General features: G+C 35.5%; 1 protein-coding gene across 1 annotated transcript in view; it reads right to left on the reverse strand.

Annotated features, from left to right (window-relative positions):
• Positions 1 to 880: 880 nt before the first annotated feature.
• The window catches only part of FSIP1 (fibrous sheath interacting protein 1), a 65,929-nt gene continuing 47,770 nt past the window's right edge, over positions 881 to 19,039 (reverse strand). The window contains exons 11-12 of the mRNA XM_041460141.1: positions 1,566 to 2,112; positions 881 to 888 (exon numbers count right to left, since the gene is read on the reverse strand). Coding sequence (XP_041316075.1) covers positions 881 to 888; positions 1,566 to 2,112 — 555 coding nt within the window. The remainder of the gene's footprint in view (positions 889 to 1,565; positions 2,113 to 19,039) is intronic.

Raw genomic sequence — 19,039 nt, forward strand, 5'->3', positions numbered from 1 at the left:
GTAGCTGGGGCTGAGTCACACTTGCCTCTGCCCATACTACTAAAGGAGAATTTGGACTAAAGGAGAATTTTAACTCAAGTGAAGGCAGCAAGTCACTGATTTTCCTCACTGTTGGTTGCCAAAGAAGCCTGGTGGTGCAGTATGGAATCATGCTGCTCCTGCATGAGATCAGGCTGCCCCTGGCAGAGCTGACCGCTGTGGTGCTCCCCATGAGCACCACTGCCACCCTGCTCTCCTCTGGGCAGACCACTCTCTTCCCTCACTCTGCTCCTCTGATGCCTGCATCTACATGAAGAGCAAAGACAGCTTGTGAAGGTAGCTGATAAGTAACCTGCCAGGGAAAAAAAAAGTACCAAAACCACCCAACCTTTTCTACAGGTACTATTTCTATTTTCTTCATGTAGAAGCTAGCACTTTAATCTCCTAAGGGGAAAGTAGTGCAGGTAAGTATGGATATCAGCTTTGTCTGGCAGTGTAAAAACAGCCATACCAAGACTTCCTGAATTCTGAATTCAGGCAGAATCACTTTGAAATATATTAAAATTCCCATCATTGTAGAAAAAGTAAGTACAAACAATCAAAGAAAGTTGTCATCATAACTGTGAAATTATAATATAGCAGAGGGATATTAGAATGTTCTTCTTAATTACTGATGTATGTGAAAAAACCAGTTTCTCCAAATCCCGAACAGATTGCCAGTATAACAAAGACCAATCGACAAACATAGAAAAATGTATTGATTTCTAGTAAGATTAGATTCTAGCACTATAATCTCAAATTTCATACTATCAAAACTGTTATGAAAAAAATAAAAGGTTTAGCTGCCTAAAATCTGACTTATTTTAACACCTGGCCTTCCAGGAAGAGAACTAATCTTAGGTTAAAAATCTAAATATAGATTTAGCTTACAATATCACTATGCAATTACATATAAGTAAAAAACATTTAAAAAACCCAAGAGACATTTCCACAATTGTTTTATAATATCAGACAGAAAGAAAATTTATTTTTTTGCTGGTTAAAGTCTATTCTTTCTTTTACCAAACTAAAAGTAACTGTTCAGTATTATTAATTTTGGTATCTTATGTGTGTAAATTTGAACTCCCTAAAAGCAGTTTATTATCTTTAATATAGCCAGTTCATGTTTGTTTCTATATGACCGAGTTTACCTTACGAAAAACTCTCATGAAACACTTGGATTTTCATGTGAATTTTTGTACCAGCTACTGAAAGAATATTTGCTCTCCACAGAACAGTGAACATGACTTTCTGCTACCAAAAAGGTAATCCATATGTGTTTTCAACACTGTTTTCCAGTTGACAGAATTAATCAACATCGTGATATATTTCATAAAACTCCTATTCAATTATTTCAGGGTAAGAATTTTAATAAAAATTCTGTTATTTTGTCTGTATTACTTTTGGCACAGTTTTATGTTTTCTAAAGAACATTCTTGTCCCACCGTAATAATCAGTGTGTATTGGTGCATACCTTTGGTGAGAACCTGCTTAGGTTTTTTCATTATAATCAAAAGCCTATTCTAAAGGGTTGTTAAGAGTCTCACCTCCTTTGGTTTGCAGTGGTATGCTGAGAATGTCAGCCTCTGTGGACGGCTCATTGTTCATGCTGATGCAATATAATGGTTCACCCAAGAAAGAAGGTTTCTTCAATCTTTTTGTGTTGAGTGCTCTTGACATAAAGTAACCTTCAGTAATACTCTTATCTTCCATCTTCTGTAAACCTTCTAGGTCATCAGGTTCCTCTGTTTGGGCCAGTGAATCCTTTGATAAGTGACTACCAGCCAATGCTTTGCTGGTATAGTAGCCAGGGATTTTGCTCTCTGCATTAACACATAAGCTTTTGTCTTCGAGTCCAGCCTTTTCCTGAGCCATTAACATCCCTACAATATGGTCTTCAACTAACATTTTGGAAAGACTAGATGTGGAGTGAAGAGTGGAGTCTTGACTTGTGTAACAAGGGGGACTTAATCCAAAAGAAAGAGATTCCTGAGACTGTGGCATGGTAACGTTACTTATTGTTCTCTGAGGCTGCATACATTCTTCCAGAAGGGTCTTAAGCTGCTCTTCAGAGAGGCTCGTTTGTTCTTCAGTCTGAAAAAAAAGGCAAGAATTTCTTCTGTCAAAATATAATTAATGAAAAGCAGTGCCATAAAACAGCTTGAGAGATACACTGACAGAATCCTTAAACAAATATCAATGTCTTTCAATTCAAGCTGAATTTAAATATACATTTCCATAATCACAAAATTTATGCAGCATCCTCACTAGGTTCTAGATAGATTCTGTGATGAAAGTTAGGAAACAAGCTTGATGTCCACAAGGCACTGAGAGGCCTTTGATTTTTGCATAGTCTTCCATGAGATCTGACTGGTTTTTAATTACCAGAGCATGCACTTTTTCATATTTCTTGGTTTGCTGTGAATACCTACAGACATGCACACATACACACTCTTTAAGATTTTAGCTACTAAAAGCAAAATAGCACGTTCCAAAAGGACTGCTGGGGCAATGCAGCTGGGGTTAGAAATGGTTTTGGACAGCACCAGCCCACAAAGACTGTCACATGCTGACTGAAATATTCCCAGCCTCTCACAGCAGAAATGCCACATAGTCTCTCTCTCAACCATGTGACACAAAACACATCACTTACCTACCACGGCAAGCATGACCCATGGCAAGTGACAGAAGGAAGCTCTGTCTTCTGTAGGACAGTTTCAGTGCTTCCTTCAAGCCGTCACTGCTCGCATAGCTCGCAGATGTATCTTTTCAGTTAATTTCTATTCAGAGACTGGCATACTCCCATCACTTTTATCACACAGGACATTTCTTAAAATTTGATATTAAAGATAATGTCTGATATTGGTTGATTATGGTGAAGAATAGCAAAGGATATTTTGCTTAAAGAGGTTAGCAATAGGGAGTTACTTCCAGCTTTTACAATCCCCTTTTACAATTTTCCCTGACAATTTAAAGATTACAATGATAAGGACAAGACTGTTTTTAAATATGTGTAATACATTTGCCCATGAAATAGGAGCTATAGAAGATATCATAATATATATCTTAAAGGTGGGAAATGCTATGCAACACTTAATAGAGAAAAATGCAATCAAAATCTCAGTGTTACACAACCTCCAAGACACAAAGGATCAGCTGACAACATTAATGAACCCTTAGGCTACAGTGATTTATGTAAAAACAAAATGTTATTCATTGTGTAATGACTTCTACAGAGAATTTACTTTACATTGAGCTAGAGGATGGAGCTACTGTCATTTCAGAGGAGAGATCAATATCAGATGCTTAGCTGATATTTTTTTCCCTGAAGGTCTCTGATCCAACTATAGGAGTCATATTGTCCTGTTTGATGTATAAGACATGACTTGGCTACAGCCAAGGTACCACAGGGTGTATGGATTATGTCTGAAAACCAATCACTCATGTTCATCAATGGGGACAGTTTTCAGTCAGAAAGGAAAGAAGATTTCTTTGAAAAACTTGTGGCTATTAAAATTACAAAATGACACTAAAAAGTAAACAAGAATGACATTTTAAGTTACCTTCAATCACCATTCTGTACTTAAATATTCAAACATTAATAATAGCTAATAATCATTGCTACAGACCAAATCCTGTACACTTCAGGCACTAACTAATGTGCATAAGCTCAGCTCTATAGAGTTATTTAACCCAACAGTCTTTTCCTGCAGATATCAATTTCCATTCCAAAGATACTCCAAGTTTCTTTCTTGCACATAAAACTCCAACTGCATTAAAGAAATCAAGATGTTAAGGGCTTTTAAACACACACAAAAAAAAAAGGGAGAAAGAAAAAGAGCATTGACAGACTATTATTATGGGAAGAGATCTTTATTTAGATGAACACATCATCAGGTAATTATATTGAGATTCAAGTAATTTTGGTATCAATCTATGTGTTTTTGATAATATTAACTGAAATCAAACCACAAGCTTAAGTGCTTACATAGAAAACATGCAAAGTATTACAACATCTTCAAACTTTATTTGGTCTTCTAAATTTTAATCCTATCATAGAAAGTACTCTCTGATTAAAAAAAAAAAAAAAAAAAAAAAAAAAAAAAAAAAAAAAAAACTCGGGGAAAAAAATTAGTAGCCAAACACTATGATGAATCAAAAATGAAACATGAAATGTTTGAAATTTTCACTTTTAATCTAAACTACTAGCCCATGCTGAAGTCCTTCAATTTCTTGAAAAAGTATTTCAATTTGCAGGATAACATTTGTTTCCAAGCAGTGATTATCAGAATAGACTCACTGTAAGAAACAAGAGCATCCACACAGGAAGAGGATAACATAAGAGACCACTACTGGAAGCACAGCTGCATCGAGAGTATATCCACAGAGCAGATTATACTGTGTAAATATATTTGTAACATAGAAGATTCTCACATCTGGAAACCCACATGGATTCCCACATGGTTTTGAGTGTGTGGTTCTATACCAACATATTTCAAAGCTCTCGGCCAAGATCATTTGGAGCTAGTATTATGTTAATAACAGGGTAATTCACTCACTGCAGAAAGGAATTATGTATATGAAGCAAATGAATGATCAGTACAAAATTAACATTGTGAGGAAGATCATCTTGTCCTGCCTTTCTTTGGTCCTTTTACTTCCCCTACCGCCACCCCATTTATCTGCAGTCCATTTTCCCTCATCCAAATTTTTTTCTTCTTTTTTTTATCTTTCAGGAAAATCATATGGCTTGTATTCATAGATTATTACCAGAGGGGTAAGATTTAGAGCCTAAGGCATATGGGGAGGGAAATGAATATAATAACAATGGAGTAAAAAAGTTTGGGAACTTGTTTTTCTCCAGAGTGGCAGGCCTGCAACCAAAGCAGACAGTGTAAAACATTTCTTTGTTCCTTCTTATTTCATTCTCTCTCTTTCTCTTTTTCTTTTCAAAATCCAATCCCTTTGGTTTTTTGTAAGACATACATATAAAGATAAGTAAAGCATTTAAAAAACCTCACCAAAAATTACATTTTAAAATACTAAAGGCGCACTGTTATTTTCTTTTGCCAAACTCAAGAGATGACTATAGGCTTAAGGAAAAATACACAGTGGAGAAGATAAACAGCCACCAGTCATCCACTCAGTAGTCAGGAATTTACATTGAAATGAAAGCAGAAAGGCTGCTGTTAAAATCAGGAAACAGTTTAGGGAAACACCGTTGGGAAAGACATCTCACAGCAAAAAAAGCTATGCATTTGCAACCAAATGAGCATTTGAACTCATGGAACTGCATAATACAACAACTGTATTAGGAGTCTGCAGAGTATATATTTGCAAACATCAGAAGCAATCCAGTCACAACCAACTGTAACAGTTCAGAGCCATGACCTGGAATCAGAAACACAGTCTCAGGGAGACAGTTGATTCTACATCTCCCAAGCTTTCATTGCCCTCATTGTAAATAATTTACAACTCCTATACAGAATAAATACTTCAAGACTTTTTGTTTTTTTTAAATACAAGGACATAAAATGAGTGTCATTCAAAATGCAGAAAAAGCCCACTAGACAAGGGAAAATGAGGTATCAGGTCTGGTTTCCATTAAAAACTAGAAAACCTTTTAATTGTTCTGGCTAATTTTTAATAGGACACTGAGTCCTATTCATTTCCTAGGCATTTTTACCGTTAATGATCCAAAAAACTAATTCCTAGCCAGGAGTTTAGGAGCCTGCTAATGACCTTTACTGTTTATGTGTGGTTAGCTTTTCACACACTTGTGGCCCTCCTCTGACTGAAGATTTCTTGTTCCTTGCTAAATTCCTCCGTGACAGGAGTCTATAGAGAAAACCTTACTGCATGTGGTAGGAATGCAAACCTGTAGTTCGCTGAGGACAGCCCTGCTGTGACTACAAGTTTTCAAGTTCAAATCTTTAGGCTTTCTTTCTACATCTGTACAGTAACAAAAACAGACTAACACTGAAAGCCCATATCAGATTTTACCATGGGGAGAAAGCTAACATGTCAAGATTATTTCTAATGATAGTAAATAATCAAAAAATGACACACAGTAAATTAGTAAGCATTACAATGTCAGGATATGTAAGGACTCATGTAGCTGGCATATCTATAAACATGGAAATTTTGTTCCTTAGTCTGAAAGTGCTGCACTCAATAGTTCACATGATGGTATATTTGTTTGAAATAATTGACTTTGATGCTTAATTTGCTGACATTTTTACTAGTGTGTGAGACTGCAACAGTCAATTCTGAGGTAACTGCTTTCTTCCAGATAAAACGACTCAATTTTAAGAGAATACTGATCTATTGAGACAAAGTTCAGATTTTTGGCAGATCAGCCCAGGGAAGTTTTGTAAGTTTTAGTTATTCAATAACTTATTGACAGTTTCTCAAACAGCTCTATTCTGTTTTGAAAAGGCAATCCTTGCCTTCTATCTCCACACAACTCAATGTGCACCATCAGCTCCAACGTCTCACTTTCTGCATCGCACCCAAGCATCATGTACTTGTCTACGAACAGTACTGCTCAGTGCAACTGTGAAATATTATTAATATGCTGCATACAAACCACACACATCACATCATTGTGGAAGAGCTTCTTATAATTTCCAGACATGTTGAAAGCCCAAAGTTCTTTTGTACCACAGAAGTCAGTTTGGTGCCCACAACCTGTAAACTGATTTAAATTAATGTAATATGTCCATTGTAGATTAACCCCAGCAGGCATCTAAGCACCACCCGGATATTTGCTTACTTCCCAGTGGGGAAGGGTAAGAGGACAGGAAGAGCAAAAAGAAAAGGAAGAGCAAAAGCAATAAAACCTGTGGATTGAGATAAAAATTGTTTAATAAGCAAAGAGAGAGGAAAATAACAAAACAAGCAATGCAAAGGCAATCACTCAGCATCTCCCATGGGTAGACAAACACCCAGCCAGTTCTGAGCAAAAAATTGTTAACTTTGTAGAACCCTCTCTTTTCCCTTTTTATTACTGTGCATAAGATTATATATGCATTGGCATGGAATGTCTTTTTGGTTAGTTTGGGTCATCTGTCTTGATGCCAGCCTGCTGCACATCCCCAGTCTACTCACTGGGAGGGCAGACTGAGAGCCACAGAAGGCCCTGATGCTGTGCAAAGGCTGTTCAGCAATAGCTAAAGCATAGGTGAGTTATCAGCACTTCTTGGTCACAAATCCAAAACACAGCACCCTATAGGCTGCTAAGAAAACATTAAGATTCCAGCCAAACCCAGTACAGAGACCCACACATCTGCTTTCACAAAGAAATTAAGTGTTCAGCATGTCACTTTACTGCTTCTAGTAGTTGCTTGTTTGTTTTATAAATACTGTGTTAAGTGAAAAATCTTAATGAATGTAAAAGAAAAAAGCTAATCTTTCCTCTGTACAGCTGCTTCAGAGGGGTTAGCTCAGAATGTAACAACAGAAAATATTAAAGGGAGTAGATGAGAAACAACTCAATGAGATGTTTTTGGAGAGGCCAGTAATGTGTGTGAATTCAAAGGTCTTAAAAATCGAGACTGAAAGCTGAATAATGGATTCAGAAATTAAGAGCTCCTTACAATCATGATTTACCATCTGGTGGTTCTGTGCTTATGTCTAGTGGGCTTGGGGACTTCTGTAGTGCTTCAGCAATGACATACATCTTCAAGAATGAACAGGATTCCTAAGCCATAGGAGAAAACCTCCTGCTTCGGTTTTTTCCTCCTGCTGTATTTACTTCTGTGAGTTAAATTTTCCCTTCCCTTATTTTTTCCACTGTTTCTGTTTGTGTAAGGGCAAAATGCACAGGTCTACTAGTCAATTTTTGGTAGCTGCTCCTGCTAAGAACCAAAACATAGAAAGGACAGAAGTATCTTGGCAAAAAAACAGAAGCACCAGACAAAAAGAGGAGGAGATTATTAGGCATCTGGTAACATCACTGTCTGAAAAGAAAATTCAACTTTTTATGGGCCACCAGAACCTCAACATCAAAGTGATTATCAGCCTTGTGGAATAATATAAAACTTCCACTAAAAAAAAAAAATCAGAATATTAGAAGAGAAAATGAACTTCATTGAGAAATCGAAAATAAAAAAAAACTAGACTTTTTCCCCCCTTCTTTCTCTGACAAAGAGAAATTTTAACAGAAATCAAAAGGAGACATGAGTTTATACAATTTTCATCTTATTTAGAGTAGCAAAGAAGGTGAAAACTGTGGAGACAAGACATGATAGTTGCAGCAGTTTTTTAAAGGTAATCTATATGTTATAGAGGCAAAAACAATTATATCAATTTTGCCTCCAAGAAACATAAACATGCCTATTTTTTGTCATAAACATGCCTATTTTAGTCATTACAAAGAGGCGTGACATTTGATTAAATTTTGCCTTTCTCAAAAACATCAAGTCAATTCCTTGTGGCTTGAATGTGCCAATAAAGGAAAAGTGTGTTTCATCAGCTATGTAAACTTTAGAAAGAGAGAGAAACTGGCTGCTAGAGGTAATAGAAGTTGGAGGGGGAAAAAAAAAAAAGGAAGATAAAAGATCTTTTGCAATAATTTCCTTTTCATTTGACACTACAGACACTACACTACATTGCTTACAGCTTGGAGAATACATGGCACTGTACAAGGGTATAACTAAGAGGTTTGTAAGTGGGAATTATTTCTTAGAACCCTATGGAAATGTTCTCATCATTTTTAAAGACCCAAAAAGCTGTATTTCTGAATTGCTAGCAGTTGTACTTTTTGCCCTAACTTTCAATTTTAACTTCATTTTAGCTTTTGATTTACAGGTCGCATAACATTTTCTAGGTGCTTACCTATTACCAGGTTCTCATCCATGGACACTAAAATCTAAATTTGTATGTCCTCACCAAGTTTAAGAAGGTAACTTTAGGAAACACAACGTGAAAATGTCACTCAGGCTTAAGTTTCTAACATTTCTATCAGGCACATATTGTAATGAAAAATAAGTATTTTTCAAGTAACTGAAAATTACTCTGCATTATCATTTTCCTCAATTAAGTACATATGACTTTGAAGCTCCGTTTTCATTATCTGAACCAACAGGGTATTTTTAACCTTTAGACTCTAAGCAGTATTGGATTTGACCTAAACAATTAAAATATTAAATATAACTCATGAAAATATGTATTTCCATTAGCATGATGGCTTTTTCTGACATTTTGGAGTTAATATAAGACTTATGCATCATGTTGTATTGTACCATTTCCCCTAAGGTCAGAACCCCAGTTTGTATAGCATATTTGATTTTTGTATATATTGCATAATAACAATTTTCTTTAGTGAAGTTTCAACATTGTCCTGATACTCAATTTTACTCCAGCTTCCATCATTAGCAGCAGGGCACAAATTTCAAGTAAGCAGGAATTAACAAAGGAAGCAATTTTATTCAGCATCTTTAACTGAAAATAAGAACTAAAATTCTAAATAAATATATATTAAATTGTGTAATTAAATGTGCACAGAGTATATTTTCCTGGCTAGGGCAAAGAGGTACTGACTTGATGTAAAGAGCCTGTTTAATTGGATATCCTACTAGTCACTAAACAATAAGAGTTGAGTGCTCCTTAGAGAATGTAATTTCCAAGTTTAAGAATTTTAAAAGCTGCATAAATCATGATGTAAATTCCCCTTCATTTAAACACCAAACTACAAGTGTCTGATTTAAATCACTTTGAATTTGAAAATCCATCTACTCCAAGGTTGTCAACAGATGTTTTGCAGGAGTTCAGCTCTTCTAACTCCAGATTAGTTCAAAATTTATCTCTTCTAATCTACTGTATTTGCAGATTGAAAAAAAAATAGAAGTATTTTTCCATATATGAGCCACTTTAAAAATTTTCGTTTCTAAAACCTTTCTCAACAAATAGACAGCTCCCTGTTTTTAGAGCACTTGATTTCATACAGTTTCTTATATTTGAAGCAAGCTGGTTTTAACTAAACACACTGACGGTGTGTGAAAACATAAGACACAAATTTCTGAACTGGTATTTACAATCCATTACTCAGAATAAGACTCATTTTCTATCCTCTCCTGAAGAAGCAGAATCTTCTGCAATCTAGACTATTTAGTATTCAAAACCAGTTTCTGAAATATCCCATTTTGTGTTTTTAAATGTTTGTTATTAAGCATTTAACAAATTTCATTCCATAGAAATCTCTTCCTTGAATATTAAGTTGTGGCTTTAATTTTCAGTAAAGCCAGTAGAGTAGACAAGAATGCCTTGATGTGGTTGCAGCTGTTTTCTGTTACAAAACCCCACTTTTTTTTTTTTTTTTTTTTTTTTTTGTCAAATTGGCTTAGTATTTTTTTCCGAGAAATAGTGTAGCATAATGGGATCGCCCTCACATACAGCATTTTTTAAACTGCAATGAACTATCCAGAGATTTTAAGAATGCTTACAGGTCTATAATCTACTGGAGGAAGAGGAAATGTTCAAGAACAGAAGTGTTCAAGGCCAGGTTAGATGTGGCTCTGAGCAGCCTGGTCTAGTGGAAGGTGTCCCTAGCCACGGCAGCGCAGTTGGAACTAGATGAGGTTCAAATCCCTTCCAACCCAACCATTCTATCCTTTTATAATTCTGTGAAAACAGAGAAGCCACAAACACATGAACTAGGTGACCTATGCAATTAAGAGTACTTTAGTCTTTACGAAATATGGAAAGGACTGGCCCAAGGAGGAGCAGGCCATAAAGACTCATCTAAAGCAATTACAGACAGAAGCTTCAGACTCAATTTTCTGATATTCTTCAGAGATATCTTCTTCACTGGTTTGCCTTGTGTATCAATAGCAACAGGCACCTCTAAATACTGACTTTTTCTAAATAACATACTAATGTATATGGTAAGCCTGACCTGCAGTACATATTTTGAAGGTGTAAATATTCTCTTCTGATAGCAGAAGTATTATATGAAGGAAGGTCTGCTATATATGGAATAAGAAGATACAGAAACCCACGGGGTTCTCCAGTGAAGTAATACAGGTAGGGTACAATCTCAGTTATCCAAGTTAAGGTTGATCAAATTCTCTTTTATGAATGTGGTTTTCTTACAGAGTTTTTGACATCCTCTCTTTGTTTCACATTCACACTACCGAAATCAAGAGTCTCAGCCAAGTGCTAATGTCAGCTGTAGTTCCCCAAGGTCCTCACAGGCAGCAGAGAGACACCAGCACTGGGAATTATAATTCAACCCAGCTAAAATTTAAGGACAGAACATTTAGGATTTTGCTTACTAATTACTTTTTTAAAACTGAAGCCTTTCTGACAAAACATTTAAAAGGGTATTCAACCAGAAGAGAACTAATGGGAAGAAGTAGAAATCAATATTAAAAAATAAATTCAGCAAGTCACAGAAAAAACAATAAAATATACTACTTTTCAGAAATTTGTTGTGAAGAAATATGCTGAAATATAGATAAATCTATTATCTACTTTTAAGTAACAAGACCCATAATATATCACACTAGTTTAGCATTTCATTGTCTTGCTCCCACAAGCTTGATACAACAACATGTACAGTATTGCCATGTATGGGAAAATGCAAGAATTCAAACACTGCTAAAATCTAGAGCATTAACAGTGCCAAAAATTACACAACTTATGGGAATAAAAAAGAGAAGTTGTCAATATTTGTAGCTGTGTGAATTGCAAATATGGAATTCTACCTCAAGTTTCAGGACTATGAAGTGTCTTTAAAAAAAGAAAAAATCAAGTACCCATTCACTGCTTCTGAAATGTTTCTGCACTTTTCAATTCATGGCATGGATAATTACACCCATAAAGGGAGATCCCATCTAAAATCTATGAAACTGTCATTGTCTTTAAGGGAAAGATCCCTGTACATAAGCATAGATAAATGAGTAAGGGTATGGATAGTTGTGCCATATCTCTCTCTCTGCTCGTGAGAGGCCAGAGAAAGACAATTCTTTATCAGTTCTGTTTGGTGGGGCCTGTTGCCACAAGGGAAGTGCAAAGCTTCTACAGGGAACATCAGGTTGTAGCTGTGTTTGTCAATGAGGCCATATATTTTATGGAGCACTGAAATAACATTTTTTTTTTTAAAGAAGGAGAATAATAAGCTTTTTCTGTACTGAAGAATGGAAGGGTATTTTGAAATGAGGTAACTGCATCTGGCTCTTGTATTTCCGTTCAAAAGGAAAACCCAAAAGCCTTTAGGAAGAATGTGATGAACAATATTGCCCCAGGCAAAACATTTTATTTGGAGTTTCAAGCCTTCCTGCACCCGTTCTTGATTTTGGATAGGGGGCAGGGCACAAAACCTTTCAGTAAGTACGAGAGCAGGAGTTAAAGCCTGAAACATTCAAATACATATGACCAGAAAATTCTCATTTACCACGTAACAATAACATTAAAAAAGCAGAAACTAAGATAATATGAGTGCTAAACTATTGTTACCACTTGATTTTTGGCAGCTGTTTTTATGAAGACACATAAAAAACCAAAATTATAACATTATTTTTTTTTTCTAACTACAAAAGGCACTGCACAGACAATCTAGTTGTTAAAGCAAACTTCAGTTTTGATTATTTATTAAAACACACTTTTTCCTCAGGCTTGTCTAGGAAAGTAAATGTGCAACAGTACTAATATCTACATTCTGGCTGGCATGATAAATTTCATATATTATTATAACCAAAACCCATGTATTTTATGTCTTTGCCAAACTAGAAACAGCACAAACATTTTAAGAACAGGTAAGAGAACAAGTCTCTCTATTTTTCCTCTGAGGCAATGAGTGAAAACCTCAGCTACTTCCTGCCACTAACTATAACAGTTTTCAATTCCCTAGGCCTTAGCAATAAAAACCACTTTCAGCATCTTCGTTTGTTCTCTTCCTCATGTCCTGTGGCAAGGACAACTGAAGAAGTCCATGCATTCCAAGTGCTGCAGTTCCTTATAGTTATTATCCTGGTTCACATAATCAGAAGCACAGGTATCTGCACACAGATAAAAAGCAAGAAACCCTTTACTCAGTTTAGAAAGGCAGTCAGTTGATTTGACAATGGAAGCCATAGACCAGAAGGTACACAACACATCACTGTAGTACACTTCTCCTCGTCTCCACTCACTTTTCCTGGTAAATCCATGAAGGTAGATAAGAGATGGCTGAGTGTCTGTAACTAGAAGCAAAAACAGCATTCAACAGGTCACACAATCACACTGGACAGTTTCCTGTATTTCCTCCTCATCACCAAGGAGCATGCCACAAGCCAAATGACAGAGGTACAGGAAATCAGATAGCCCAAACAGCATATACTAAGCATAAGCATACCAGCTTTCCTACACCAGGGAGAAAAAATAATTACACTCATGCAGAAGGCTTAATAGTAAAAAGACTCATAGTTTAAAAAATAATGTCTTGATGGTAGGAGAATATTTTAGTGTTTGAATTTTTCAACCATTTTCTGCAGAATGTGCTCATACGTAAAATGCAACACAAAACAGCTGAGTAAATATTGATGCTAAGAAATTTTGCTTTTAGAGAAATTAAAACAATTCTAGAAACAACAAACAAATTACAAAAACACAAACTGATACAGATGCGTGTAACCCAGGGAAAAGTTTATATTTTGCAATTTGAAGTGTATACTTGCAAGAGGATACAAAATATATTTTAAATTAAGCTTTTGACAATCCCATTTATACTCAGTGATGTACACCACACCACAAAAAGGAAAAAATCCAGTATACTATTTCCCCTAGTAAAAGACATGAAAGCACCGAAAGGCTCATGTTTTTCAAAAGAAAGTTATGTAAATTTATCATGCATTTGGGATACAGGTGACTCTGCTGAAGCTGGAGGCTGTCTTTTGCCCATAAAGTCAAAGTTCACATGTCACTCATAAGATCTGAAAGATTAATTTACAAAAAAGTCTGTGTGATCACATTACAAGGTCAATGGCTTAAACACAAAGCACTGCGCACCCCAGTTGCTTGGAACTTTCTTTACTGCACATTGGAATGTTTTTGCCCAGTTGCTTTGGTAAAAAAGAATAACCAAAGTTCACAGCTGTGTTTCTGATGAATTAATGATGACATTGTTGGTTTTAGAGGACACTATACTACTCTCAGTTATGTGGAATCACAGCTACTGAATCACTAGGCAGTGACAGAGTCAAGGGTTTTATTTGCTTCTTCCAGGCAGTTAGGAGAAAACTACTTATTCATTAGGTTAATTCAGATAGAGAGTTCCTTTTGAAAAACATTGAGAAAAGAACTGACCATATTTTTTGAAACAAAACATAGGAAGTTAGAGTGAATGACAAATATTTAAAAATCCTAACTTCTTTAACCAAGGACACTCACTACTTAGGTTAACATGATTTTCCATTAGGCTTATTAAAATTTCAAACTTCTTTCTTCTTTTAAAAGACTTCCAGTTTTATTCATATTATTCCAAATTATTCAAATTAAATGTACCAAGGTCCAGATTGAGAAACAGTTTCTGTATCAAAAATAAGACAAGTATATGTTCTTAGAAAGATATACATCTCTGAAAACAGAGCAGCTGCAGTTTCCAGCACTAACATTCTGCATAAGACACAATAAAAGGAAATCAGAAGAGATGGAAGTTCCATATATCTGATTTTTTTATGCTAATGGTAAAAAGAAAAATATACATACAACCTAACCTGTTGTTTCAGACATAAAAGTGTATGTAAATATCAAGGTTGGCTACAGCTACAATCTGGAATGATGATGCTGTGTATTAGCATAGCCTTTACAATGTGACTACATATATGTATACCAGCCTGGCTGGCACAATTTGAGAGTTATATTTAATTCCTAAAATGAATGAGTTTTAATTAAGAAAGACACATAAGGAATCTGAGCCACACAATGATATTGTATCCTTTCCAGAGACATCAGAAATTCATTCCTTCTGGAATTTTAAGAATGAATTGTTGTGGATCTCACTGGTCTGCCTGGTGGGAGGCACCATCAGCTTGTTCTTGCCTTATGGAATCCATTCACGCATGTATCCCCTTACTGTACTTATTCATACTGTCCTGTATGAATTCATACAGGAATTATTTAAATGCACTTGATGCATTTGACACAGTCTGTGTTTTATTTTATGCATTATTGGAAAAATATTCCTTCCATGGGTGAGTAATTTGTAGCTTTATGTGAGCCAGTTTAATATTGGCTACTGGGAGTTATAGGCTGTCAGGCACCAGAGTGAAAAGCCGTAAAACGGAATATGGAGAAAAAACAAGGCGAGAGATGTGACATAGGCACTTCTGCATTTTATCCTCAAGTCACTCTTGGGAAAGAGGATTAAGGCACTTCAGTCTCCTTACTCAGAACAGGAAGTGCTAAGCACTGTGTCACAACATCTTGCACCTTTTCAGACACACTCTCCTTGGCTTGGCTTTCTGACATGACAGAGCAGTTTCATTGATAGCCATGAACAGCAACGCACCAAATCTATTCTACAGCATTCTGCCAAGGATGGATAGGTTTCTCTTAGAAGACCATACTTCTAGTTTGAAACAGTGGGCTTACAAAGAACTAAATTTAATTCCTCTATTGCCAAGTGAATGTTTGAACCATGAGATAAACTGAGTAATTAGAAGAGCGTGTCCTTGTTTGAAACAAAAATGTTTTAAAAGTGCCTAGCTTTACAAAATTCCTCTAGGTTTTAGATCTTAAGAAGACAAAGGCACCTGACTGGAGCCCACATTAAAAAACCCCAGACTCCAGAAAGGGTGAGTCCACAGACATTTGGGTTCTGAGTTCAGGGTTTTTTTTCCTCTTATAAGTTAGCCTTAGGCTGTTCCCAGCTCAGTAAACTGGCTGCTCTGAATATTATTCTAAACCCACATAATCCTCACCGTGAACTGCAGAGAAAGCCCATGAATTAACATACATTCACTCAATACAGCTTTAACTGACTTTCGCAAGGTGGGAGGGCAGAATGTGCTAAGCCACTGTACCTACCTGTCTTTCATGATGTTCCTAGGATAGAAATTCACATCTTGTTGAAAAAATAAAAAAGAAAGGCTCAGTAATGAAAAGGAACCAGTGATTTGAGTCTCTCTCTCTCTCTCTTTTGATTTATTCCATATACTCTGTATGTGGAATTGGGTAAGGATGTGCAAGCATGTATGCACATATATTATGCACCCTAATGAGTTAATTAAATAATTTACTGGATTATTTGCAAAACCAGAAATATTGGGATGGACACAGGAAAAGGCTGCAAATAATATACAGTATTAAGAATAAATTAGTAAGTGTAGTGAATGTGTACAATGCAAATTCCTACTCTGCAGTATGTAATTAAAGAATTTTGTAAAATTCCAGTACTTGACACTAGGACATGCAAAAAAAATCTGGATCACTGTATCTTCCAAAACCACAAACCAGACCCATATGCTCATGAAACAAACCATATGGAAAAATAAAATAAATCTTTTAAAAATATTCAGGAATATTTTTAACAAGACTCATCAAAGAATTCTAATAATTTCTATAATGAGAAACTTAAGATTTTTTTCGTCTCATGACACAGGAAAAAAGTTCATGCTAAAATCTTTAAAAGGTTACTCTGGGAAAAGAAGAAAACAAACAATAAATGGTGGCTATTTGGGTATAAAAAGAAATATAATAAGGTAAGAAATAAAAGGACAGCTTTCCTTCTCCAAATGAGGTCTCTTTATGACAGATGAGCAGTACGAGGTTGAGAGTTTTACCAGGAGGGAATCTTCTGGCTCTTGGACAGCTGGGAGGGGCCAGTACTGTATTGCCCATGCAAAAAGAGGAACAGTGTGACAAAGAGGAGGAGTGAAAGCCTTGCCATGCTCCTGGTGCTTACATCTGGTTACAGCTGCAGTACAAAGACACACCTGCCTGACATTACAGAGCTGCAAAAAAAGTGCCAAGACACCCTGAGACAAGAACAGTTATGCAGTCAAGGAACTAATCATACATTTTATTCTATCTCTCATCCTAAAACAAAAGTGAACCTGATCCTAAATTTAAGAAACACCTGTGGCTATTCTGAAGCTGCTGCAAAGTAAACCAGAGGAGTTTAACCTCTGGTTAATTGTCATTGATAAATGACAATTGCTACTAGAAGTTCTATATACTATCATGAAGGAAATAAAGACCAAAGACACTGTACCCATAAAAGAATAAATTTTGCTTACAATACAATTTCTACTCCTGGTTTTACTATATAATTTTTTCTGTTCAGCCACTTACTGTATCTCACTTTAATTTATTTGAAAAAATTACTATTAAAGGGACAAAATGGTTCTGTCAAAAGCTTGACTGGATGACTCTGAATTCCTTGAATAAAACATATTATATGATGTATGAAAAAATACTAATATGGGCAAACTTTGCAATATGTATACGCTAAAAATGAGAAATCAGACCTACAAATATTTTAGAACAATGCTGTGTCTTTGTTCAGACAAGTGATCACAAAACTGAGATTACAGCAAAAAAAATTTAGAATTTGAGAAAGGTAAGAACAAATAATATCCAACAATGAAGAGATAATTGCATTCTATATTTTTTCTGAAATTAGACATAGCATGACACCTCGAGTGATTAAATTTTAGTTTATTTGAACTGTAAAGCAAAGTATTATTTATTGACAACCATTTAACAGTAAGATTATTGTAAAATATTGGAAAGAGGAAAACATTGATGAACAGAACTAAAAACAGGAGGTGACATACCTCACAAAACTGAAGGAATGTTTAATTCAATCTCCTCAATTATTACTGCCTTCATTACATATTTCATGTAATTTAAGACCATACTCTTACATTACCATTTTCTCTTCACTTGCCTCATACAAAGAAAAATACCATAAGCAGAAAGTCTATGATCTATTCATCAGCACACATCTTCTAATCTCTGCCTGTGCATTGCCACAGACTGTAATCATGGCTGATTTATTAGTGCAGTTCAGTGACTCCTTTATTGCTATTTAATCCTGACTGCTATATATCCTACAATTGCCAACTATCTACACAGCACCTATTGCACAGTATGTCTGGCACTACAAAAGTACTGAACTGTAATTAAAATTACAGCATTACCAAACATATTAAAACCATTGCTAAAGATGAGTGCCAAAGGTAGCTTTCTGAAGGGGATTAGCTAGGACATTCTACAGCACTACTTGATGAGAACATTACATTTCAAGCATATGAACATTTGAGACAATAGAAAATATCACAAGGTAAATCCAAGGCATACTGATATGCTCTTTGCACCTGCATATTTCTATGTTTCTGTCATATAACTACAAGGAGTTTGAGTAAAGCCACAGACAATATCCAGATGTGAGATTATCTGATGCATCTTTTAATAGTACCAAGGAACTCACAGCCTACAGAAGGTAAAGGGCAAAAGGATTTAAAAAATTCTTTTCATTTTAAATTTTGGCTTGTTCAAAGGGTAGCTCTGGGCCAAGGCGCTTCAAAACCATTTCAGGGTGGTCCACTGTAGTTTAATTCTCCTGCTCATCACTCCCCTTGGCATCTAAATACAACAGAAATTCTTGTAGTGCAGTTTAAACACTTGTTTGTATTTCCTTGCTTCAGAGGATTTTCTTCCTCTAAATCACAAGACCTTTAGAGTTCATCTATATCCTCTAGCACCTTTACCCAGGGTATTTTCCAAAAACAAGATAAATATATCTAAGTACAATTCCACTCTTTAAATTTTCAGACATGTACATTATCCCAACCTTGCCAAAAGTCAAGGGCTACTATCATGTAAGTTGTAGTTATAACATGTGAAGCATGGTATTCATACACATGGTAACCAAAAACTTCACATTTTTGCTTTTAATGGATTTCCTCCTTTCTTCATAAACATAAAATTACTAGTTTTGTTTGGTTTTGTTCAGAATGAAGCAGTCAACCATACAGTATAAATCCAATAAAATAATAAATCAAATAAAATAATAAAAATCCAATAAAATAATAAA

This window comes from Pyrgilauda ruficollis, unplaced genomic scaffold (assembly GCF_017590135.1).
Source record: "Pyrgilauda ruficollis isolate IOZ18807 unplaced genomic scaffold, ASM1759013v1 scaffold14, whole genome shotgun sequence".
Lineage (NCBI taxonomy): Eukaryota > Metazoa > Chordata > Aves > Passeriformes > Passeridae > Pyrgilauda > Pyrgilauda ruficollis.